This window comes from Leuciscus leuciscus (assembly GCF_965113295.1).
Source record: "Leuciscus leuciscus genome assembly, chromosome: 25".
NCBI classification, from domain to species: domain Eukaryota; kingdom Metazoa; phylum Chordata; class Actinopteri; order Cypriniformes; family Leuciscidae; genus Leuciscus; species Leuciscus leuciscus.
Window position 1 is genome coordinate 21,223,966 of NC_138724.1, and position 22,319 is coordinate 21,246,284.

Consider the following 22,319-nt stretch of genomic DNA (forward strand, 5'->3'; position numbering starts at 1 on the left):
TCCCCGTGATGTAAAAACGCAACTCATCGGGCCAGGCGAACTTCTTCCATTGTTCTAAGGTCTAGTTCCGACACTCGCGTGCCCATTGTAGGCCCTTTCGATGCTGGACAGGGGTCATCATAGACACTCTGATTGGTCGCTGGCTATGTAGCAGAGTGTGATGCACTGTGTGTTGTGATTTATTCCTCCTGTAACCATCATTAAGAATTAGTGACTTTGCCACAGTAGACCTTAAGTTGGCTCGGACCAGACAAGATAGCTTTCATTGCCCTAATGCGTCGATGAGCCTTGGGCGCCCGACACCCTGTCGCCGGTTTGTGGTTTGTCCCTCCTCAGACCTCTGTTGGTACATTCTCACCTCTACCCAGACCTTAATATGTGGGTCCTTGTTAGGAGATGATCAACAATATTCGTTTCACCTGTGACTGTGCATAATGCTCCCTAATCAGTAAATATGAATGTATAAGTCAAAAGTCCATGTATTATTTTAACAAATTTTATTAAGCATTTCATTTTAGCTTAAAATAATCACATTACACTATACAGAAGGCAAACTGCTTTGGATTTTCAAATAAAACAAACTTTACTCAAAACGGGCTTTCCTTGCTTATACATGAAGATGAGACCGATATAATCCAGAGATTCATATTTTCAACATAGTCATCTCTCTGAATACTATTTGACATATTTAAAGACTATAAATCTGATGGCAAGAGATGTTTACAACCAAACCATTCAATTGACAAATGACACTGTGAACTTGTGTCCCTGTTGATTACACAGATGGAAATGTAATCTTGGCCTTGATGTTGCAGAATCATAACGGAATGTAATAATGTCTCAAAACTGAGTGTCTATGCATCAGCTATATCAGTGTTGGCCAGCAGAACCTTCTCTCCAGGTTTGAAGGCAGGCATGCCTAGATATGGACAGCTGGCACATCGGAAGGCATCGCCCAGATAACACTAGAGAGGAAAAATAAGTCATAATTTATACAAAACTTCTAAGTACAAAAAAGAAATGATTTAATGATAGAAATACATACACTTCCACAGGCTGATTTGGGCTGGCTGGCTTTCTGAGCGGCTTTACTCTCCTGTTCCAATTCATCAGCAAGACCACAAGTGCTACAGATCAAGAACGGTCCTGTTAGTAGATTGATACAATGTTTACAGCTTTATATGTTGTTTAATTTGAGGTAAATCACCAGTTTTTGCAGGCTTTTTTCTTCTTTTTGGAGTCATCTCCACAGGAAGCCTTGAGGGAGGACGGGTCAGGCTTCTTCAGATCATCAGCATCCAAAAGTGCATCTGAATCCACCAAATCCTAGAGAAGTGAAGGAGCAAAATAACGTGCTGGGTATGGGTACTTCACAAAAGGCACAAGACTGAATAGATCATTACATACCACATCATCGTCATCAATATCATTGGCTGATAGAGTCCACTTTTGTGCAGTGCTTGGATCAAGAGCGGGTTTCTCTGCAGAAATCAAGTGATTTGCCCCTTTTTAATTGATTGATACATCAACATGAAACATCATTCAAAACCTCATATAGAGTAAAACATGAGGCTTTTGACTGAATTTTCCGTTATTATAACACAACGCTTCCCCACCATTGACAGAATTCTCCAAGTGGAGATTTTTGTGGAAATGATCAAAAAAGCTGGCGTTGGCTGGCAACTTTTTAAAATAAACGCTGGCAGGGAAAGAGTTAAATTGTCCACTGCAAAAACAATCTATTTTTGAATAATGGTGCGAGGAATCATGTACCCTGGTAATCCAGAGTTCTCGCGAGAGCACAAGTTGAATTTGCTCAGCGAGTTACTCTGGTGTCAAGTAACGATGCTCATTAAATATGCCCCTCGATCTGATCTGCACCAATCACATCGGGTTATCTGATATAGGCGGGCCAGAGGCGAGCTAAACAGATGACGACAGCGCTGCGACGTCGAAGTCATCAGTAAACATTGCAAGATGGCTATGGATGAACACCAGTTGTTTGAAACGGCTTTGGCCGCTACAATGAACGAGTTAGACTTGGCTTTTTATCCAAAAGAGGAACAGAAGACGCCGCTCGAATCCTTCCTTTGCAAGAAGGACGTTTTTGCTGTTTTGCCGACCGGATACGGTAAGAGCATAATCTACTAGTTAGCTCCGCTGGTAGCTAAGCGTATGGGGTTTATTGTTGTGATTGGTCGTAGTGTTATCCAATTGCGTGCAGTGAGATTTTCAAATGCATGCTTGGTGCCGCCCCTCGAGCTGGGCGATTTTCATTAGGCGACGCCAAACCATTAATCTTTTAGATTTAGGTCTGGATTCCCAGGCTAGGAATCATGCACAATAAGACCAGAATACGTTCATAGGGTCAATTTTGACCTAGTGTTACATTTAATGTGGAAGTGCTTAAAAAAAAAAAAACACACAGACCTGTCGTAGTTGTTTTCTTGCCAAAGGAAAGTTTCAGTTGCGTCGAGGATCCGACCTCAAAGTTAGGTTTAGATGCTGACATTCGCACCCTTGAAAGCGTGTTTCCCTGGAAGCCTGAGTGCTCTCTCAGAGCTGTGGCTGCTTCTGGGCTCAGCGGCTCCGTCTTCACCTGTGAAAATTAAACGCGCTTTAGTTTAGCTGACATGCAGACTTTAGGACCATCTGAATTTAATGCACTTTTTATTTGCTCATTGTATTTTACAAAAAGACTGTTTCAGTAGGTCAGTTCAAAACTGGTCAAAAGTAATATATACTATCCCAGTCCTACACTGAATCAACTTAATAAAATCACTGAATTCTGACCTCTGTGACAGACATTAATCCACACAGTTTAAGAGCTGACATCAGTTTCCCAGCGGTCCTCACACTACTGTCTTCAGAACCTGAGAAGAAACGTTACAAGGCGAACCGTCAGCACTGATTCATTCCACTTGAGGATGTTGTACAGACTGTGGCGTTGTGAATTCGATACCTGTTACTGGCTCTTCTAGCACAAGTTTCCCTCCAGGTTTCATCACTCTGGCGATCTCAGCCAGCATTTCAGAACTGTGGATTGGTGAGCTATCAGCCAGAAGGCCTGAGAGAACCCAGTTGTAACTTGAAGCTGCATTAGAAGCTAAAACAGACAGATATGAGGTGTATTAATATTTTTGGGAGAATACTTACTTACTTAATACTTTATTGTCATAATGAAGTCTGAAATTTTTCTTACATGACAGTATCCATGTTTACTACAACATTTAACATACATTCAACATTGACATTCACTCAAATCACACAATTATACATTCAATACAACACTTATCCATCTACAACCCCACCATCCCAATACTCTTGATCTCTGATTAGGTTTTTTTTTGTTCAGCGCTAGGATTGCCTGATGCACAAAAGAGTGTTTCAGCTTCACCTTATTAAATTTGGGAACTCTATACCTCCGCTTTGACGGTAGTAGTTCAAACTCTTTATGCAAAATATGCATGGGATTAGAAGCTATATTGTCAGCCAACCTGAGAATATTATTGTGATAAGCTGAGTCATAAAGCTTCTCAAGCGGCTGACCTACTATCTTTGAGCAGATTTTTAATTGATTAAAAACCTTTGTTTTTAACACGACAGACAGACTTTTATACCAACTAGAGTTGCAGTATTGCAGTAAACTCATTATCACAGACCTAAAAAACAGCAGAAGAATCTGCCTTCTTACTCCAAAAGACCTAAGACGGCGAAGAAAATAAATTCTCTGCTTTGTCTTTTTACATAGGGTCTCAATGTGATCTTTCCAAGATAGCATATCATCTATAGTCACTCCCAAATACTTGTCTTGACCAGTCTAATTTCCTCCTTATGAATAAAGACAGGCGCTATATCTGCCGTTGACCCAAATACAATCTCCTCAGTTTTACTGGTATTAATGATAAGAGCATTATTCTCACACCACTCAATCAATTTACTTACACCGTGATGATGAACCTCAGAACTATAGAAGTCATTCAGCACAGATATTAGGACAGTATCATCAGAGTACTTCAAAATATACTGATTTAACATGTCCGTTCGACAGTCGTATATAATGTAAAAAGTATGGCGGAACTAACACAACCTTGCGGTACTCCGACATTTGTAATAATTTCAGACGACACGGTTTTATTCACCCTGACTCTCTAATTCTTAATTCTTTAACTCAGTTTATTACTTGCAAGTCTCAGTCTGTGTACTTACAAAGTTGTAGTCTCTCCATGTTCTCCAAAGACACCAGACTCTGGTTACCAACAATAGAGCCAATAGTTTCAGCAAACTCCTTGAGTGCAGCGGGAGATGATGGCTGAGTCCATATCAGCAGCACCCTGTCCCCCTCCTTCAGTCCAAGGTCTGCCATCACCTGATACTGGTAATAAATAAATATATAAACATTACTATTTTAATGCTTTTGAAAGAAGTCTCTTATGCTCCTCAAGCCTGCGTTTATTTGATCAAAATTACAGAAAAAAAACCCCAGTAATATTGGGAACTATTATTACAATTTAAAATAATGGTTTTGTATTTTAATATACTTTAAAATATCATTTATTTTTGTCATGCAAAACTGATTTTTCAGCATCATTACTCCAGTCTTCAGTGTCACATAATCCTCCAGAAATCATTCTAATATGCTGATTTATAATCAATGTTGGAAACAGTTGTGCTGCTGTGACACTGAAGACTGGAATAATGGCTGATGAAAATTCAGCTTTGCATCACAGAAATAAATTATATTTTAAAGTATATTAAAAAAGAACCATAATTTTAAATTGTAATAATTTTTTCCAATATTACTGTTTCCAAACTTTTGACAGGTACTGTATATTCTATATATAAATATGGTACTGTATATTATATATATATATATATATATATATATATATATATATATATATATATATATATATAAAAATAATGTACTAGTGTTCCTTTAGCAGACTAGCTCATAATCAGACGCATGTATTAAGTTGTATCTCTTTGCCCGATTCTGTCCTAGATACACTAACCATTACAAATGAGCATTTACAGTAAGATCGGCTGCATCATGATGACGGTGCAGTTACAACACAACGTAAACAGACATCATTGTGCTCTGAGACAGTGAGATCACCTTGTCAATGTAACAAAACAGCTTTAACGTACCATTCAGTTTAGCCGAATATCAGAAAACCCATCCACACAACAGAATGTTCACAAAGACAAGTTTTCTGAACAATAATAAACAGCTGTCTCACCTGTTTATCGCGTCAAAAAATTTACTTCCAACACCGGTCACGATGGACGTCGCAAGTTGTTATGTATGTAGGCGTCGCGCTTGGATGATGATGATGATGATGATGACGACATCTGCTGTTAGAATAAGCCAAACCAGTAGAATGGCAATCCACGTCTTGGCTCATAAACGTTCTCTGATTGATTAGTACAATGGATAGTAAAAACGGTTTCATGTCTCAACTCTTTACTGTGTATTATCAATTTATTCGATATAACAATTTCGTAGTGTCATTATTTAGGTATTAATTATCGCCCAGTTGACGACTTTGTTACGTGGTACAAGTTGCTTTTCTCCGCGCTGACTACAGTTGGCCAATCATCGTCGTTTGTGGTTACCAGTGTAATACGTTTACAAAGACTACTTAGGCAGATAAACATTTTTTGTGTGTGTGTCAGATTGTATTATATTTTAATTAATAGATGTTTAATTGTATGTGCTTCATAGTATGCAAGTTCCGACAATGCGACATAATTGTATCAAGGTTTGAATGCGGATCAACGGCGAATTGCCGTATTTGGGCCACCAAGAGCCCCCTAGAGGAAGAGTGATATTAGCAAGAGTGAATGGCGATATATGTTTTTTTTTTTACAGTCTATGTATTTGTAATCATATAGGATGCATGCGCAGTCCGCTGTGGTTGGATATGGCGGCGCTGGTTAGAGCACTGAGAGCTGGAAGGGCCTTGCGGGGTCTCGGCAGCGGTAAGCGGGGGACAGTGACAGGGCTTCGGGCATTAGCTAGCGGTTTAGTCCACAATCGTTATGTTTCAAAAGTTGACTGTAGTCACTCGTGACAGCTGCCGATGGTGTGTCTTGTAAATAGTTCTGCCTGCTTCCAAGTAAGGCAAATGTAAGTCAGCTGGGCGACTAGAGAAGGTGACCATGAAGGACAGGATTGCGCGTGCAAACAAAAAGTGCACATGACAAACCATAACATTGAAGGTTGTGTAATTCAGCTTGATGGCAAATGCATATTGAAATAATGGTGAACATCAACTGAAACGTGTGCAATTGCATTACATAGAGATCAGCTTTTCTAAATGTTTTTCAAAAGTAAATGATTTGCAAAGCAGGGAATACAACTGAATGCTAACATATTAACCCTTGTTTGAGATTATTTCACTTTTATGATTCTGATCCACTATATAAGAAAAGAAACTGAAGGCTCAGCGGTGCAGACTTTTTAAAATGTTGGGTTGCAATGTTTTTATTACTATAGAGCATGTTTTATGATCTAATTATCGAGTGTTTTGTTGCATGGTAATTATTTTATGCTATGCACTATTACAGTTGCAGTTCAAGGCACAGTCAGTCCCCAGTGCAGAAATGCGAGACGTGGATTCCATTGTGCCACCCTGTTACGATTGGCCGATGACTCTAAAAGTGGCACATCTGTACCACCTCCATCCTTCCATGAGGTTCCCACAGCTGGAGAGAGCTCATCTTCTTCAGAACCTTCAGAAGATGGCCAGCCAAACACCAGGTTAGAGCCCCAATCCTCCAGACCTGATGGAATATAAGAGTTGAGTTAAATTCGTCATACATGGATCAACCCTGCTGTCATTTAATCTAACCTAGTCCATTTGGCATCTCAGTTATCAAGATCAGAGTGGCGAACACGGCGAAGACTATGAGACTGAAGAGCAGCTCCAGGTTCGCATCCTGACCTCGGCTCTGGAGTTCGTTCCGGAGCACGGCTGGACTGTGGAGGCCATCGCAGCTGGAGCAGAGGTTTGTGTCTTAAAGCAAAAGAAAACCTCAAGTATTGTAAATATTATTAGACAATATAACGGTAATTATATGCTTTGTGATTCAGACTCTTGGCCTGTCATCAGCTTCCACTGGGATGTTCAACAATGGAGCCGGAGACTTGGTCCTGCATTTCGTTGCACAGTGTAACGCTCAACTTGCCGATACATTGGCAGAGCAACATAACCTGGTCCAGCTTGGCCAGGCGGAGTGAGTTTAATATAATTCATTATTTAATATGCTAGTGTACTCGAGAAACAAGATTTGTCATTGTTAAGGTGTGAATACGCTGATTTCACGCAGCCGTTATTTTGAAATCGAAAGCGAGGCTCCGGTGGGAAGAAAACCGGAAGTGTCGCCTTTAATCACAGGAGAGTCGTGAATGTGATAGTGTATTGTTGTGTTTAATGATGTTGTGTCAATTCTAAAAATGTACAAACATTTCTTTCATACTTTAGACTATATATACAGTGAAATTCATTTATAAATATTTTTTTTTATATATATATATATATAATTCAGAATGTAAAAAACGAAGCAGGAATGAACTATATACATATCCTATATTGGATATTAACATCCAATAGTGTAAATCGCGGCAGCAGCTTCAAGTTGGTAATCCAAGGCATTGTTGTTTATCTTTACTTCCGGGGTTCTTCCCACCGGAGCCTCACTTTCGATTTCAAAATGGCGGCTGTGTGAAATCAGCGTATAACAGGGGTTAAGAAGCTACCCCTAAAAACTGCATTTTATATAGATTTTTTAAATGGAAATTTTTATGGATGTGAGACGTGGATTTCATCGTGCAGCCATGTTACGACTTTCCAATGACTCTAGTCAAAAGTGACTTAAATCTCCTTGTGCTGAATTTTTTTAATAGATTTGTTTATTTAGAATTTTTATATCGATTTTTATTTTATTTTGTTATATAACATTCAATATTATATTATATTGTATTGTTGTGGATTTAAGTTTTTATGTATTTATACATATTATAGCTGCATATTATATTATTGTGGATTTATTTATAATTATTTTGGGTAAATGATAATATCAGTGGTTTATATATGATTATTTGGGGTAAATTATCATATCAGTGGTTTATTTATGATTATTTTGGGTGGTTTATTTATGATTATTTTGGGTAAATTATCATATCAGTGGTTTATTTATGATTATTTTGGGTAAATTATCATATCAGTTACATAAGTTTTTATGTAAAAAAATTACATTACATTATATTACATTAAATTATTGTGGAGTTATTTATGTAAATTTGTCCCCCTACATGTATTATATTATATTATATTATATTATATTATATTATAGTGGATTTATTTATTTATGATTATTTTGGGTAAATGATAATATCACTGGTTTCAGTTGTTTTGTTGTAATTTAAATTACAGGAATTAGTCATGCTTGAATGCTTATTTTAATATATTATAACCTACATGTATTTTTATATGTGTTAGATCAAAGGAAATGGCAGAGTTTCTAAGAGACGCAGTAGAGATGAGACTGCGGATGTTGATTCCTTATATTGACACGTGGCCTCAGGTATGCGCTGCCTCATGCAGTCTCCTCTCTCAAAACCTAAACTTCAAATGCTTAATCTTTAATAAGCAATAATTGATAAAAAAAAATGATGGAAGTAAGAAAGAAACACTGTTGTTTATGTCTTCTCTGCCTTTGCAGGCCATGAGCATCCTACTACTGCCACACAACATCCCCGACAGCCTGAAGCACCTGTCCACGATGGTGGATGACATCTGGTACTACGCAGGCGATCGCTCGACAGACGTGAGTGGCTTCTCTGATCTCACTCGCCACCGTCCTCCTTTCTTTGGTGCGCTAATCCACCTGTATTTCTTCTCTGTCTTAGATGAACTGGTACACGCGGCGGGCGGCACTGACGGGGATCTATAACACCACAGAGCTGGTGATGGTGCAAGACTCGCCTCCTGACTTTGAAGACACATGGGCCTTCCTCGACAATCGCATAAAGGATGTAGTTAACATGGCGAACACGGCTAAACAGGTTAACTGATTAAAGATAGACAAAATGTGAACGCTACCAAAATGTGATCAGCAAATATTATTACTAATATACTGCGTAATCTTTGTTTGGTTTAGGTGCAAGCCACAGGAGAAGCCGTGGTTCAGGGGCTCATGGGAGCCGCAATTACGGTAACCAGGCTAAAATACAGTTTCCAGATAGAAATATATTAGCCCTAATACCAAGTCTGCTATTTCAAGTTGTTGGTATGTTAGTGATTAAATAAAAAACATGCTTAAGGGTACTTCTACACGACAATGATGTACTAAAAATCCTTAGCATTAACTCTTTCACTACCATTTTTTTTCCCTACCACCTTTTTTTAATTTATTTTTTTATCAGGGTCTCGGTTCTTTCTTTTGATATATTGCATGTTCAGATATTCATACAACAAAACATTCTGGGTGCCATGAAAATTTTGTGAGTATGATCAAGAATGCTGGTGGTGGCTGGCAACTAAAAAAAAAAAAAAAACACTGGCGGGGAAAGAGTTAAAACAATCCATTCACATGGATCTGCGAGAACGACTAAAAACGCTGTATTCTGCTGCCAGGCCAGTAGTTGGCGATGTCACCTTGTAAAGAATCACTACATGCCTAAAGACTGAACGCATAATACACACATGCATAACGTGACCGTTTTCACAAATTCGCATTTGTGTAGTTTACACAGAGACAATAACATTATAGTTTTCCAAAATGTACACTTTGAACCCCGTTTTAAAAAGTTTGCTTTTTCAGGCCCCCGAAACGCCGTTGTCGTGTAAATGAAAGGCCAAAATGCATTAAAAGTTTTCCGTTTTTAGTTGAATATGGTTTGAATTTTAATTTGGTAAATATTTATTTAAATATTACAAACATTTTGATGTTATTAAATGTTTAATGCTAGAACATCACAAAATCACCGAAGCCATAATATTTAATTTATTAATTTTATTTCATTTTTAATAGTAAGCTTTCTTTTCTTACAGCTGAAGAACCTAACAGGGATGAACCAGAGACGATGAGTTCCTTCTGATTTTCCTGCCTTTGTTTTGTCTTGTCTTCTACTCGACCCCTCGACTGAGCAGCGTAAATGTCTGACAGCTCACTCACCCACTCTAAACCAACTAAACCTGATAAAATTATCACAAAGAAAGTGTTTGTGCTACGATACAGGGTCGATAATCACACCCTTAGCACTTTTAAATGGGCCAGCTCTGCCATACCTAATACCTCTATTTGTATCGTAACCTGAGCCCGATGAGGAGACAGTTTTCCTTTCAGGCATTGCAGTCTGCTGCCACACTCTCTGCATTTGTAAAAAAGTAAGAATATGAATGTAAATTGTATTTGAGAGTCCTATGGTCATACAGTTTGTGTCTGACTCATTGGCGAGTCCCTCATTAAAAGAAATAAAGGGTAACCTATTTACAGAACAGTGTCTTTTTTATGTTGCAGATTCGACCAACAAAAATGTTGTAGAAACTTCCATATTAATAAATATTCTGATTTTACAGTAGTAACCACAACTGTAGTGAACATGATATTATACGATATCACAATGACTTAATTAGTTGGTGGGTTTAACAATGCATTGTTTTAATCATGTATTGTTCCAAGTCCACGGAAAGACATAAGACTTCTATTCTAGGTTGACGCATAACGGTTTCTGAGGACTTTTAGTATGTCTAACCGGAAGTGGTACTAGTGTGATCCGGATGCTAACGGAACGAGGGCGGCCAGTGACCAATGAGCTGCTGTCGTTTGTTATTGTGCTGAAGAAGCGCTCGATGCTGGAGTGAATGAAAGACAGACCGCACATATAGTTCGTTTATTTATTATCGTCTTAATCTTGAGCTAAATTTCACTATGCCGTATGCCAACCAGCCCACAGTGAAGATCACGGAGCTGACGGACGAGAATGTGAAGTTTGTGATCGAGAACACGGATCTCGCGTGAGTGGAGTGATCATTTAGCGTTTCAAAGCAAGTGTGTTATGATGGCATTGAAATTATTGTTTATTATGTTGTTACTAACAGAAATATGATCATTTTAAATACCGCGTAACAACATGTAAAAACTATAGTATTTGCATCTGGCAAGAATCATAAGAACCATTATTACCATCTCTTTACCATGGTACCACCATAGTACACTTTGCTGTCCCATGATTTTGAGGCATTAAACAAAGCCGCACGAATCCCGAGATTTGAGATATATACTTTTTTTATTTGCATTTCAATATGATAAATATTTGTATCATTATAATATTTTTTTTAATAAAAAAACAATTGTGTAAAAAAATATTAATATGTATATATTTATGACAAACTAAAACCATAAAGATAAAAGATTGAATATAACATATATTAATATTATATATTTAAAATTAAAACCATAAATATAATTGTATTTATTTAAAACTTTTTAAAATAAAGTATTATAATATTAAATATGTTTTATGTTCATGTTTAATGCTAGAAAATTGCAAAATCACTTAAGCACCTTTCATTGACCTTTTTAACTAATGTTCACTCATTAATTGAAAAAGGGTAGAGTTTCAGGCTCTATTTGTACCCTGTTCATAGGAAGTACCTGTTACTATTAAATGTTTTTTTTAATATTTCTGTATTTTGTTTTTTATTCAGGGTGGCGAACTCTATTCGTCGTGTGTTCATGTCAGAAGTTCCAACCATCGGTAAGGATCAAACCATCTCAGTCTTCTAGATGTTTTTATTTCTAGCCCTTCTAGATAGTTTTTATATAGATGTAATAATGTGTTTACATGATTAAATTATGCACTTTGTCTTTTAGATCTGTTAATCTGATGTAATGTGCTTGTTTGCCAGCTATCGATTGGGTTCAGATCGATGCCAACTCCTCTGTGCTCCATGATGAGTTTATTGCACACAGAGTGGGTGCGTTTGGATAAAATCTTTCCAAATCTTTCATTTCATTCTTCTCATAATGCATAGTGCGGCCTCTCAAAGTTATCATGCTCATCTTTTACAGGGTTAATTCCACTCACAAGTGATGACATTGTCGACAAGATGCAGTACTCACGAGTAAGTATTAAACTCTTAAATGCATTAATTGTAGAGAAGTGGAACGTAACATTTTGCTTTCTTTGGTTTTCCGTTAGGACTGCACATGTGATGATTTCTGTCCGGAGTGTTCGGTTGAGCTCACGCTTGACGTAAGATGTACCGAAGACCAGACGCGACACGTGACCTCACGAGATCTCCTGTCCAATAACCCCCGGGTCATCCCTGTATGTATATATTCTCCTCACAAACTCAAATACAGACACTGCGTTTTCTGATGTGCTGTATCTTGTTCTTCAGGTAACATCCAGAAGTCGAGACAACGATCCCAATGACTACGTAGAGCAGGATGGTGGGTCCAGTTCCTCTGTATAATTTTCTGTATAATCACTCAGATGTATTTGCATTCATCATTTGGGGTTTTCCACAGACATCTTGTTGGTGAAGCTGCGGAAGGGTCAGGAGCTGCGTCTCAGAGCGTACGCTAAAAAGGGTTTTGGCAAGGAACACGCCAAGTGGAATCCCACCGCTGGGGTGGCGTTTGAGTATGACCCAGACAATGCGCTGAGACACACGGTGTACCCACTTCCACAGGAATGGTATGGTTCTTATGCAAGCCTCTAAAATGCGAGTAAATCTTCATGCTAGTGGACTAAATAATGTCTAGCGTTAGCCATTGGCTAATAAATAGTTAGATTTCACTCGCCAGTGTTTGAGTTAGAGGCTAAGTATGAGTTTAGCACAGATATATTGAACACTCTTGACTGAGCACTTAAGAGAGTTTCGCTCTTGGTCTTTAAAGCACGCTATTGCAGTTTATCTCGTATCTGACGCACCATAAACTAGTGTGTAAAGTAGACGGCCTAACTCGCCGTCGCTTAGCTGAGAGCACTCTCTGTTTCTCTCACACATGCAAAGAGAGAGAGTGAGAGTCTTACATACCACATAGAATTGACCCGCTACATGTAAATTATATTCTCTGCTGTATTTTTCAGTCATTTGGAATTATTCAGCCTTTAAGAACAAGCAGAAGCCACTGCCGGCTTCTTCAGAAGTGGGCGGAACTAATGCGCATTCGTTCACCTATTAGCGTCCCTCAGCAGATCAGTTCGAGCGAACGCAGATAACGTGATTTATTTATTTATTATGTACCTGATGACACATTGGTACATAAATGAACAAACTGGGAAAATCTACCAGCCACAAATGTTTCTCACTGGTCATTCAATTTAAAAAAAAAATTATTAATAAATAAATAATAAATAGTATTAATATTTGTGTGTGTGTGTGTATATATATATATATATATATATATATATATATATACACACACACACAAAATATGTCAAAATGCCGGTCTTGCCAATTATTCATGCAAACACAGTCAGTTATGTTCAAAGTGAACGTAAACGGTTGAGAAAGAATAAGCATGTGTAACAGTATAATAGACCTGTATGTCAGGTCTTAAAGTGACAGCAGCCTAATAAACCTGCTGCCAAATTATGAAATAATATAAAAAAATATATATATGGCAGTTTTCCCCCATTGTATTGATGTCAAAATTGTGGCTAGTGAAAATGCAGAGTAACTTTGGAAAACCATTAGCCACAGTGGATGGTGAGCAAAAAAGTTACTGTCAAACAAATTTGATGTATAATTCTGCACCTTTCCTTGATTGTCAGGCCTAAAAGTGAATATTCAGAAATTGAAGAGGATGGAGTTCAAGCTCCATATGATCCTAATGGAAAGCCAGAGAGGTAAGGGAGTTTAAACTCATACATACTTGCATAAGGATATATGCAATGGAATTATTGTCCCTCTGTTGCACATATTTTGAAAGTGTGTTAAAATGTAGACAAGTTAATAATGCACAAAAAGACTAAATAACTGCAGTATTCTGTTTTTATATTAAGAGGAATTTCTTAAATGTGATTTGATATTTTTATTAGTTTTATATAACTAAATATAAAGGCAACACATTTAAGAAATTCCTCATCATATACAAACAATTAGCTTTTATTCAAAATCATATTTGTTATTTAATTGACATTGTATAATGCATCATGTGCTTGCAAATTGAAAAACATTGTGAAATAGTTCATAAAAAAAAAGCATGTCAATACAAATTAAATTAAATTTCCATTAAGGTTCTATTACAACGTGGAGTCCTGCGGTTCGCTTCGGCCAGAGACCATCGTCATGTCGGCTTTTGCTGTCCTTAAGAAGAAACTGAGTGATCTGCAGACTCAGCTCAGCCACGAAATTCAAAGCGATGTGCTCACCATTAACTAAACTCATAAAATACTGCTTTTTTGGATCACGTTTTAGGGAAAATATATTTTTGCAGCTGTTATTTGTTTCTTTGCATGAAACCTGTTATGATGGAGAATTCTATTAATAATAAACACATAAAAACATTGTCGTTTCATTCCATAACTAGCACAATGTGGGGGGAAAAACACTATGAACACCAGAGGGCAGGGTTTGTGTGGAAAATATATAAAGAGGCCATTCTGTTCATTAATACATGATTGAAACATAAAAAGACAGCGTGTATGGTCATGACAAGGCATAGAACAGCATGCTGATAATGGGAAGATTTTATTTCAAGCAAAACAAGCCCTGAAATGGATGTAACAAATTTACATAAAGCCTCCCCGAGACAAACTATGTAAACAAAACACATGGCTACGTGAGACAGATTGACAACAGATTGTGCAATCATATTTATTCGTCCCGTAAATTTTGGTTGTTTCAAATACATGAGTGTCGAGGGATTTCGAGGAAAGTGCAGTGACAAAAAAAAAAAAAAATTCTCTTTGATTTTAATCATGAATTCTAGTTTAGCACAAAATTACAGCAACATAGATCAAGTGAATGCATTCCTCACAAGTGTGTGAGACAAAATATGAAGAAGTAGATCTCGTAGTCCAGCTGTAGGCTAATTAGGCAGGAACTTATGTGTGTCTTCATATAAAATGCGTTTTTAAAATCGGATTCTGCGTAGACAACGATTCAATGCTGTCGTTTTCGCCATAAATATAAAGTATCTGTTTTCTGATATCGTAAATTGTGAATGTGCGGTCACATTGGCGATATTTCAGCAAAATTCCGCGGGCACAAACTCCATCAGTAGCGATGTATGAAGCACTGCCCACACACAAGCTTTCTGTTAGTATTCGCAGCGAATTCGCGCGATGAACTTGAACACGAACTTTTTCGCGAAACTCCAGAACGGGCGAAATTTCGCGGATCAATGGTAAATGTGACCGCATTTTTAAGTGGCCTGAAATATGTGCTCGTTTTGTTTTTCGTCAAGTATACACACCACACAAATCTACATGTTTACTTCTTTCTTTAATTACATTGTCTAAAAGAAGCAGGTGACAGTCATTATCTCGTTATTTTTCATATCTTCTAATTCACTGAGACCTATGTATATGTAAATTTCATTTCATAATATTATATATTGTACTGTGGAATACTGGCAAAGAAAGACCAAACAGTGTTCTTTAAATTTGTGTATTGCTTCTTAACTGATACCACATAGATTTTTGGCACACCACATATCAGAGTTAAATGTCATAAAAATTTCATAAATATTTCTATAAATCTTTAAAATACTGTGCTGTTTCCTAAAATAAGATATATAGAGATGATTACTCTAACTCCTCTAAGGTCGAGAGATAAGCAAACATATATATAATTTATTTCTGAATCTCTTCACTGCATACTTTAACGCTCATCATAACTTTATTTCATTCACAGCCACTCTCAAAATCTGTCGCCTTTCCCTCAGTTCTGACGTTACCCACAGTGCTTTGAAGGTGAAATGTGTAATAATGCTGGCTGTCCCTTCGTGTCTCTGTGATGTTTTAATCTCAAATATGAACATTATCTCCATTCTGATTCCATACCTGTGGGGTTTTATGGCGTTTTAAGTCCGATAAAATTGCTGCATCTCTGAGAAACGAGACTCTAACAATGGGAAAATCACAACTAAATCTTAGATGATCTAGAGATGTTGTGGTGTGTCAAATTGTAACACAGATAGGCACACATTGCAGTTACATGTTTAAATAAATAACATAATAAACAAATCATAACCTCTCCCAGTTGTTGAGCAAAGCAAAAGGATTGCAGGACATAAAATGAAAAGGACAAGTTTTGGTTAAACAGGACAATGAGAATTTACACCTTGTGAAACCACTTAAAATTTGTTGTAGTAGGTTTAGCTAAAAAAAAAAAAATCCAAATCAAATTTCATTAAAAATTTAAATAAATATAACAATTTATCGATATGAAGTCCTGTATCAGTTACAATTGACGAAATTGATATGTATAGATTAAGGAGGTTTCCTGTAGTTTTGTGGACGTTCCTTTTTACCACCCAACAATCAAATGATTCTCATTACACTCTCAACACTCTATTCTCAAAAAATAAATACATAAAAATAAATAAATGAAAATGCACCACTTAAAGTGAAAGACAGATACATACTGGCCCTTTCAGAGTGATTGTGTCAGAGTTCAACTCAAAGCTGTCAAATTTGACAAAAATTAATTGTCAAATTCTACTTTAATTTGGTTAATTTCCATTCATCCATGAGACTTTAGGTATTTCAGTGTACAGATCTTGTGTGTTCCTGTGAAGATCCATTATTTCAAATAAAACTCTCTGGAAATTAATACTGACTAGCAACAGCGCACCCTAGAGTCGACTGAAGGTTCAAATAAAATGTTGGTGGGAATGCCGCAGACTTCCTTACTGCATGGAAGACACCTAATAGTAAACCACAATTCAGAAAGACCAAAGAGAATTGTTGATCATTCAGACAAACATCCAATGTTAGCATATTACAAGACTCGAAGATTCAAGATGGTGGAGAGACCTGCTGCTTGCTACGGTTGCGTTTATTCGCACGTAGGGAGATTTGAACTCTGTTTTCAAGTGACCACGGCCCTTCTAGGACTGTCCGCAAAAGAACTGAGGGACATCTAAATGCCCGCCGATCACATTTCAGAGATTCATGTACCTCTTGGTCAGAGGTTTAGGAGGGAAAAAAAGCAAGATATTTATTTCATAGGCAGCTGATACATAGACAAAGGTTCCCTTTTTTCCTGAAGAAATATTCTCTGTAGAATTGTCTTAGCAAATATAGAAAATGGATCCCCAGCTCTGCTGGTTTCAGTGCATTCAAAGGAGGCCAAAGTCCTTAAAAGCCAAAGGATAGTCAGCTCATGTTTGTAGTTTCCATACAGTGTGTTGGCTTCAATGTCCTCTCTGGTGCCGGAGCTCTTGGAACGGAAACGCAGGGAACCGTTTGTGCTTACGTGGATATTTTGAATGCTTGAGTTTCTTCAGGATGTGTCAGTTCCTAAAATCCACCAAAAAGCATGATAGGACAACAAAGTGTTCAAATTAGTGAACTGAAATAAGGGTAGAGGGAAAACGAAGCTTATGAACAAGATGCGTGGAGTCCTGATGAGGACGTCTCGCCCAGTCTCATCTGTCTAAGAGGACTTTCAGCGCCCGCTCGATGTTCATTCTGTGACCCACACGGGTCACGCCCAAATCGATCAGATCCTCCTTTTGCAGGTTGGGCAGGTGGCTGCCCTCGATATCATTGTCCATAAAGGCATCCCTGTGCTCGCCCAGGTTCAGGCTCTCAAGCCAGTCAGCCACGTCCTGCTTGCTCCACATGAGGACGGGTTTGGTGGCGAAGGGCTTGTTCGACGCTGCCTGGATGAGGGTGAGCGGGGAAGGGGAGCGGCTACGCCCCGTGCCTAGGCTGAGGGGTGGTGTGGGCAGGCCAAAGACATCCGTCATGGTGGGGGAAGTGACCGACGTCGGGAGGGAAGAGGCACAGCTGAGACCAGAGTCTGGCGGGGACATGATAGGGCTCGGGGTGTGGTGGTGGGAAGGCAGGCTGTCGGCCTGTCGGCACGGTGACGGGGCAGGCACGTTGGGGCCAGGCTGGGCAGTGAAGGTAACGGTGGTGTTCTGCTGTGTACCTGAGATGAGGGATACACCATCCTGATTTCTGCAAAGACAGAAGGATAAAAGTGAAGGAAAAATTTAAGAAAATAAAGGAATATGTATTAAGACGGAAAACATATTAGACTTGAGGGATAATGAAAAACTGAATTCCTGCAAAAGATGCTAAGGTGTTGAAAGTGGTTGGCCGTTCTTAAGACCGGTGTTTTACATGTTGCTATGGTGTTCTGGGTGCTTAGTGCTTACTGGTCCAAGTTAAAAGTCTGTATGTTATGGCTCATGTTTTGTCTGTTTTATTGTCAGCCAGATTAAAATCGGAAGTCAAATGACAGAAAACTAATACCACACATCTCTTCTAAACAAACTGCATTATATATATATAAGTGATAATATGAGTGAAACTTCTGAGTAATAAAGCCTGGGTGAAAAAACAAAAAAAAACACAACCTTATTACTGTACAAAATTTTACTTCTATAAAATCTGATACAACCACATTTTTTAATTTACATTTGTGGTGTCCTATTTCCCCCAAACCTTACAGACTAAAGTGGATCTAAATCAAAAACTTCCTCTGGAAAGATGCCTTTAAGGATGAAACACAAGACAGATCTGTTCATCTTTTTGTGATTCACACAATGTCTCACAAATTAAGCCTATTATTTAAAAAAAAAAAAAAAAAAAAAAAAATACAGTAAAATATTGGAACATCATGGTAGAATTTGTTTGAAATGAATTTTATTTTTGCTGATTTTAATTTTAAAAAGTGTCCCGACAGCATTTACTGTTACATAAATGACAATTATTTTGTGATGGATAAGACACATGCCTTTGGTGTGAGAGACCCGGGTTTGAACTTAACCCCTAGTTGCTCCAGAGGCGTGCGACCTCTGACATATATAGCAATTGTAAGTCGCTTTGAATAAAAGCGTCAGCTAAATGAATAAATGTAAAATGTAAATGTACAGTATGCAAGTTACACGTCCAGCCCATAGCTTAAGATTAACCTCAGTTCAATGTGAAGAAAAACCCCCAACTTTGCTCAGTGTGCTAAACATAGCTCTGCCTGGGCTACAAGTGCATTTTAGGGTCAGTTTTTTGGTCTGTAAATAACATCATTCAATTATGAATGAGACATGGAACTCCATGTCGATGGCAAACCACTGCCTGTGCAATGTGGCAGCCATTGGTGTACTCAACCTTTTGCAAATGCAAATCAAGTCAAAAAAATTGAAAATGGCGAAAGACACCAGATAAATATTGATTAAAAAAACTCTTCATACAATACTAAATACAAAAGGAAATTATCAAATTGTTTAATGTTTAAATGTTATCCCAAATGATAGTGCAAATTATACATTTCAGTTATGATGCAGCCATAAAAACAGCTGCCTATGTTGGCAGAAGACAGGAAGGCAGCTCAGTAGGTTTTCTGAAAGTCGGAACTCCTTATAACCCTAAACGTTTTTTTAATTATTTTTTTATGAAACATAAAAGCCTTTAAGAGATTGCATAAGAGAATCTAGAGATATGTTATGGGAGCAGTTTGGGTGAAGTGACAACTAAGTAACAAATGGTCCATGCTGTAACAACACACACATACCTCCTTCTTCTGTGGTACGGTCTGTGTTCATCATCACACTGACGTTGCTCATCTCGTCCTCAAGGCTGTTCTCATTATTGGGTTGCTAGGCAACTCTTTCGTTCTCCAGCAGAGTGCACACACTAATCTGAGAGACTAAATGTAAGCCTATGATACAGGAAGGAAAGAGGGCATACCTTGTTCCGAAGTGAGTCCTGGATCCCATTGGAGAGTCTAATGCTTCCCCTGACTTTGGTGCTTTGTCCTTGTTAACATGCTGCAGAACTGAATTGGTTTCAGGACCATGGGGGCCTTTCATCTCCGGAGGGTCACCCCACAACTTTGAGGTTCGTTGCGTTGGGGTTTTTAAGGGTTCTGGTGGAATAGATCCAGGGGGCGGAGGTGGGACAGAGGAGGGCATTCTGAAAGAGCTCACGTTCTCCTCTGGCAAAGCATCCTTGTAAAGTGCATTGCTCTTGATGGCAGGTTTAGGTTTTGGTTTGGACAGGATCTGAGACCTGTCCACCAGAAAGGCTTGTCCATCTGCATAGACGGTGCACGTGTCCAGGGTCTCACCTCCTTCAGAAGACAAGGTGGAGATGCTGGACACAGTAGAGATGGTGCTGGTGGTCTCCAGTTGGGGGTCACCGCTGCTTCGGCTGTCAACCTCGATGCCCGAGTCAGTGATTTGTTCGTAGGGCTCTAGTGGCCCAGGAGGGAAGCTAGGAGGTGTGCAGTTTGTAAGGACCGTTGGTCTTTTGATTTCAGAAATTCCACCACCTAATGGGGGATAGTAGGGAGCAAGAGAAGGCCCTTTTGTACCATTTGCTTTCTGTTTGAGCAGTTCAGCTATACTCCCCGCCTGGTCTTCAGGAATGTCAAAACTGTTGGCAAACTCGAGAGGGGGTGGGAGGGGTTCAGCAAACACAAACTCTTCATCAATGTCGACAGAGGCCAAGGGAGGTGGAGGGATGCCAAAGGGCAACTTGACAGGCTCATCCACTGAGCTAACAGTTATGATGGTCTTGCCATGTGGAGCAGCTGATAGCGCCTTGGGAGCTGGGGGGTTGGTGGGAGCTGGCTGGTTGGGGTCGCGAAGCTCCCCAGGGGTGTTGTCGGGACTCGCTGCCTCGTCCCTGTCGCCCTCTGACAAGCTGTTATCCTCCGATTTTGCCCCATCTGTGGTGTGTACCATCAGCAGACCAGCTGACTTTTGCTGAGAAGTGTCCACAATGTCAATCAGCATGTTCTTCTTCTCCTCAGGCCTCTTCTCAGGCTTGCCCAGATCTAGCTGATACTTGGATTCTGTCTCATATTTGGACTCTGTCATCTGCCTCCGCAGACCCCCACGGGGACGGCCCATAGTAGCAGTACTTGAGAAGCCAACCTCCACATTTGGTCTAAGCTTGGTGTCGATGAAAAGGGGTTTATTGAGATCAAGTTTGGATAGGTCACTCTTTAGCGGAAGAGGCTGTGATTGCTCCCTCATGGCTCGGTCTCTGGCTGCTAACGCTAAAGCTAATGGTGAATTGGGATCAAGTGGTTTGCCTGTTACCGGGTGAACGTAATTCCCACTTCCTGAGCTGTAGGTCTTATGAGCAGGTAGACTGATCGGACTGTGTCCTGTACGAGTGCTCAACAGTTCCCTTACCATGGTGGGCTCAGGGCTGTTGAAGTCTGTCACATTGCCTCCACCTCTAGGGATGCTAAGTAGTGATGAGGGAGGTGCCATAAGCCTACGCAGCCGCTCATCGCTGCTAAACATGCCCTCATCTATAGATTTGGAGTGTCTCAGACGTGGAGCCGGTCTAGGTGCCACATCCTCATCACCCGCATCTGTGGACTTAAAAGATGGGGAGTTGCGATGAGCATCAAGCCTCTTCTCCCTGTCTCTGACTGCACCGGCAATGGCAGCTGCAAAGGGACTGCCTGAATTTAAGCCATCTTCAGGACGCAGTTGCCCTGGGTGATCCGGTGTGGTCGTTTCAATTTCCATGCTACTCCCTTGACTGCTCTTACCACTGCTGCTGGTGGAGGGCTCTTTGATTATTATTGTCGGAATTGGAATGGAGCAGGTTTTCTCAGGACTGTCTTCTACATTGGATTGTTTGACAAGCATTCCCTTCCTTCTGGCAGGCTTGTTGGGCACAAACAGTCCAGCTTGACCCATCTTGCCCACATCCGAGTAAGGGTTCTCAGGGATTAGGGCACGGCGCATATGAAGACTCTGTTGGGCTGTTGGGCTATGATTGTACCCCTCGGATTCATACTGCTCAGGACTGTCTCTATAAAACATACCCTGATCTCTCCACCCAGCACCTTCACCTCTGTCTGGGGCTGTGCTGTTTGCATTAGGACTCTGTGAAGTAAAGCCTGGTCTGATGGTGCCGTATCCTCGACCAGCTGGGGCGGGAGCATTATTATGAGGTGGAGATGGAGGGGAGATGGCTGGTGGGGGTGGAATATCCTCTGATGTGTCAGGCATTGAAAGGCTTCTTGTAAATTTCAACATCGGAGGAGTAAGGAACTGCTTTTCTTCTTCGGTTACTCCTGTAAAGGAATAAAAGAGGAAAAATCAACAAGCTTGGGGGTGCAATCACCATCCGGAAACAATAAATATGAAAC

General features: G+C 39.4%; 4 protein-coding genes across 4 annotated transcripts in view; 2 read left to right on the forward strand and 2 right to left on the reverse strand.

Moving 5' to 3' along the window:
- Positions 1 to 482: 482 nt before the first annotated feature.
- On the reverse strand, positions 483 to 5,392 carry ciapin1 (cytokine induced apoptosis inhibitor 1). The gene is made up of 9 exons (XM_082160335.1): positions 5,244 to 5,392; positions 4,210 to 4,375; positions 2,963 to 3,106; positions 2,794 to 2,873; positions 2,431 to 2,599; positions 1,408 to 1,481; positions 1,208 to 1,326; positions 1,046 to 1,127; positions 483 to 965 (listed from the first exon to the last, which is right to left on the reverse strand). Exons 2-9 carry the CDS (start codon positions 4,364 to 4,366, stop codon positions 855 to 857), a joined length of 936 nt encoding a protein of 311 aa, XP_082016461.1. The 5' UTR covers positions 4,367 to 4,375; positions 5,244 to 5,392; the 3' UTR covers positions 483 to 854.
- Positions 5,393 to 5,829: 437 nt separating this feature from the next.
- Positions 5,830 to 10,508, forward strand: coq9 (coenzyme Q9 homolog). Its single transcript, XM_082160323.1, has 9 exons — positions 5,830 to 5,985; positions 6,574 to 6,766; positions 6,879 to 7,014; positions 7,100 to 7,242; positions 8,508 to 8,592; positions 8,731 to 8,835; positions 8,918 to 9,073; positions 9,169 to 9,222; positions 10,062 to 10,508. Exons 1-9 carry the CDS (start codon positions 5,904 to 5,906, stop codon positions 10,095 to 10,097), a joined length of 990 nt encoding a protein of 329 aa, XP_082016449.1. The 5' UTR covers positions 5,830 to 5,903; the 3' UTR covers positions 10,098 to 10,508.
- Positions 10,509 to 10,813: 305 nt separating this feature from the next.
- polr2c (RNA polymerase II subunit C) lies at positions 10,814 to 14,533 on the forward strand. The gene is made up of 9 exons (XM_082160339.1): positions 10,814 to 11,027; positions 11,721 to 11,770; positions 11,922 to 11,990; positions 12,085 to 12,137; positions 12,215 to 12,343; positions 12,417 to 12,468; positions 12,547 to 12,715; positions 13,799 to 13,873; positions 14,264 to 14,533. The coding sequence occupies exons 1-9, from the start codon at positions 10,942 to 10,944 to the stop codon at positions 14,406 to 14,408; spliced, it is 828 nt and encodes a 275-aa protein (XP_082016465.1). The 5' UTR covers positions 10,814 to 10,941; the 3' UTR covers positions 14,409 to 14,533.
- Positions 14,534 to 14,687: 154 nt separating this feature from the next.
- Positions 14,688 to 22,319, reverse strand: part of shank2b (SH3 and multiple ankyrin repeat domains 2b) — a 107,885-nt gene continuing 100,253 nt past the window's right edge. Inside the window, exons 21-22 of the mRNA XM_082160306.1 lie at positions 19,892 to 22,244; positions 14,688 to 18,160 (exon numbers count right to left, since the gene is read on the reverse strand). Coding sequence (XP_082016432.1) covers positions 17,623 to 18,160; positions 19,892 to 22,244 — 2,891 coding nt within the window. The 3' untranslated portion in view covers positions 14,688 to 17,622. The remainder of the gene's footprint in view (positions 18,161 to 19,891; positions 22,245 to 22,319) is intronic.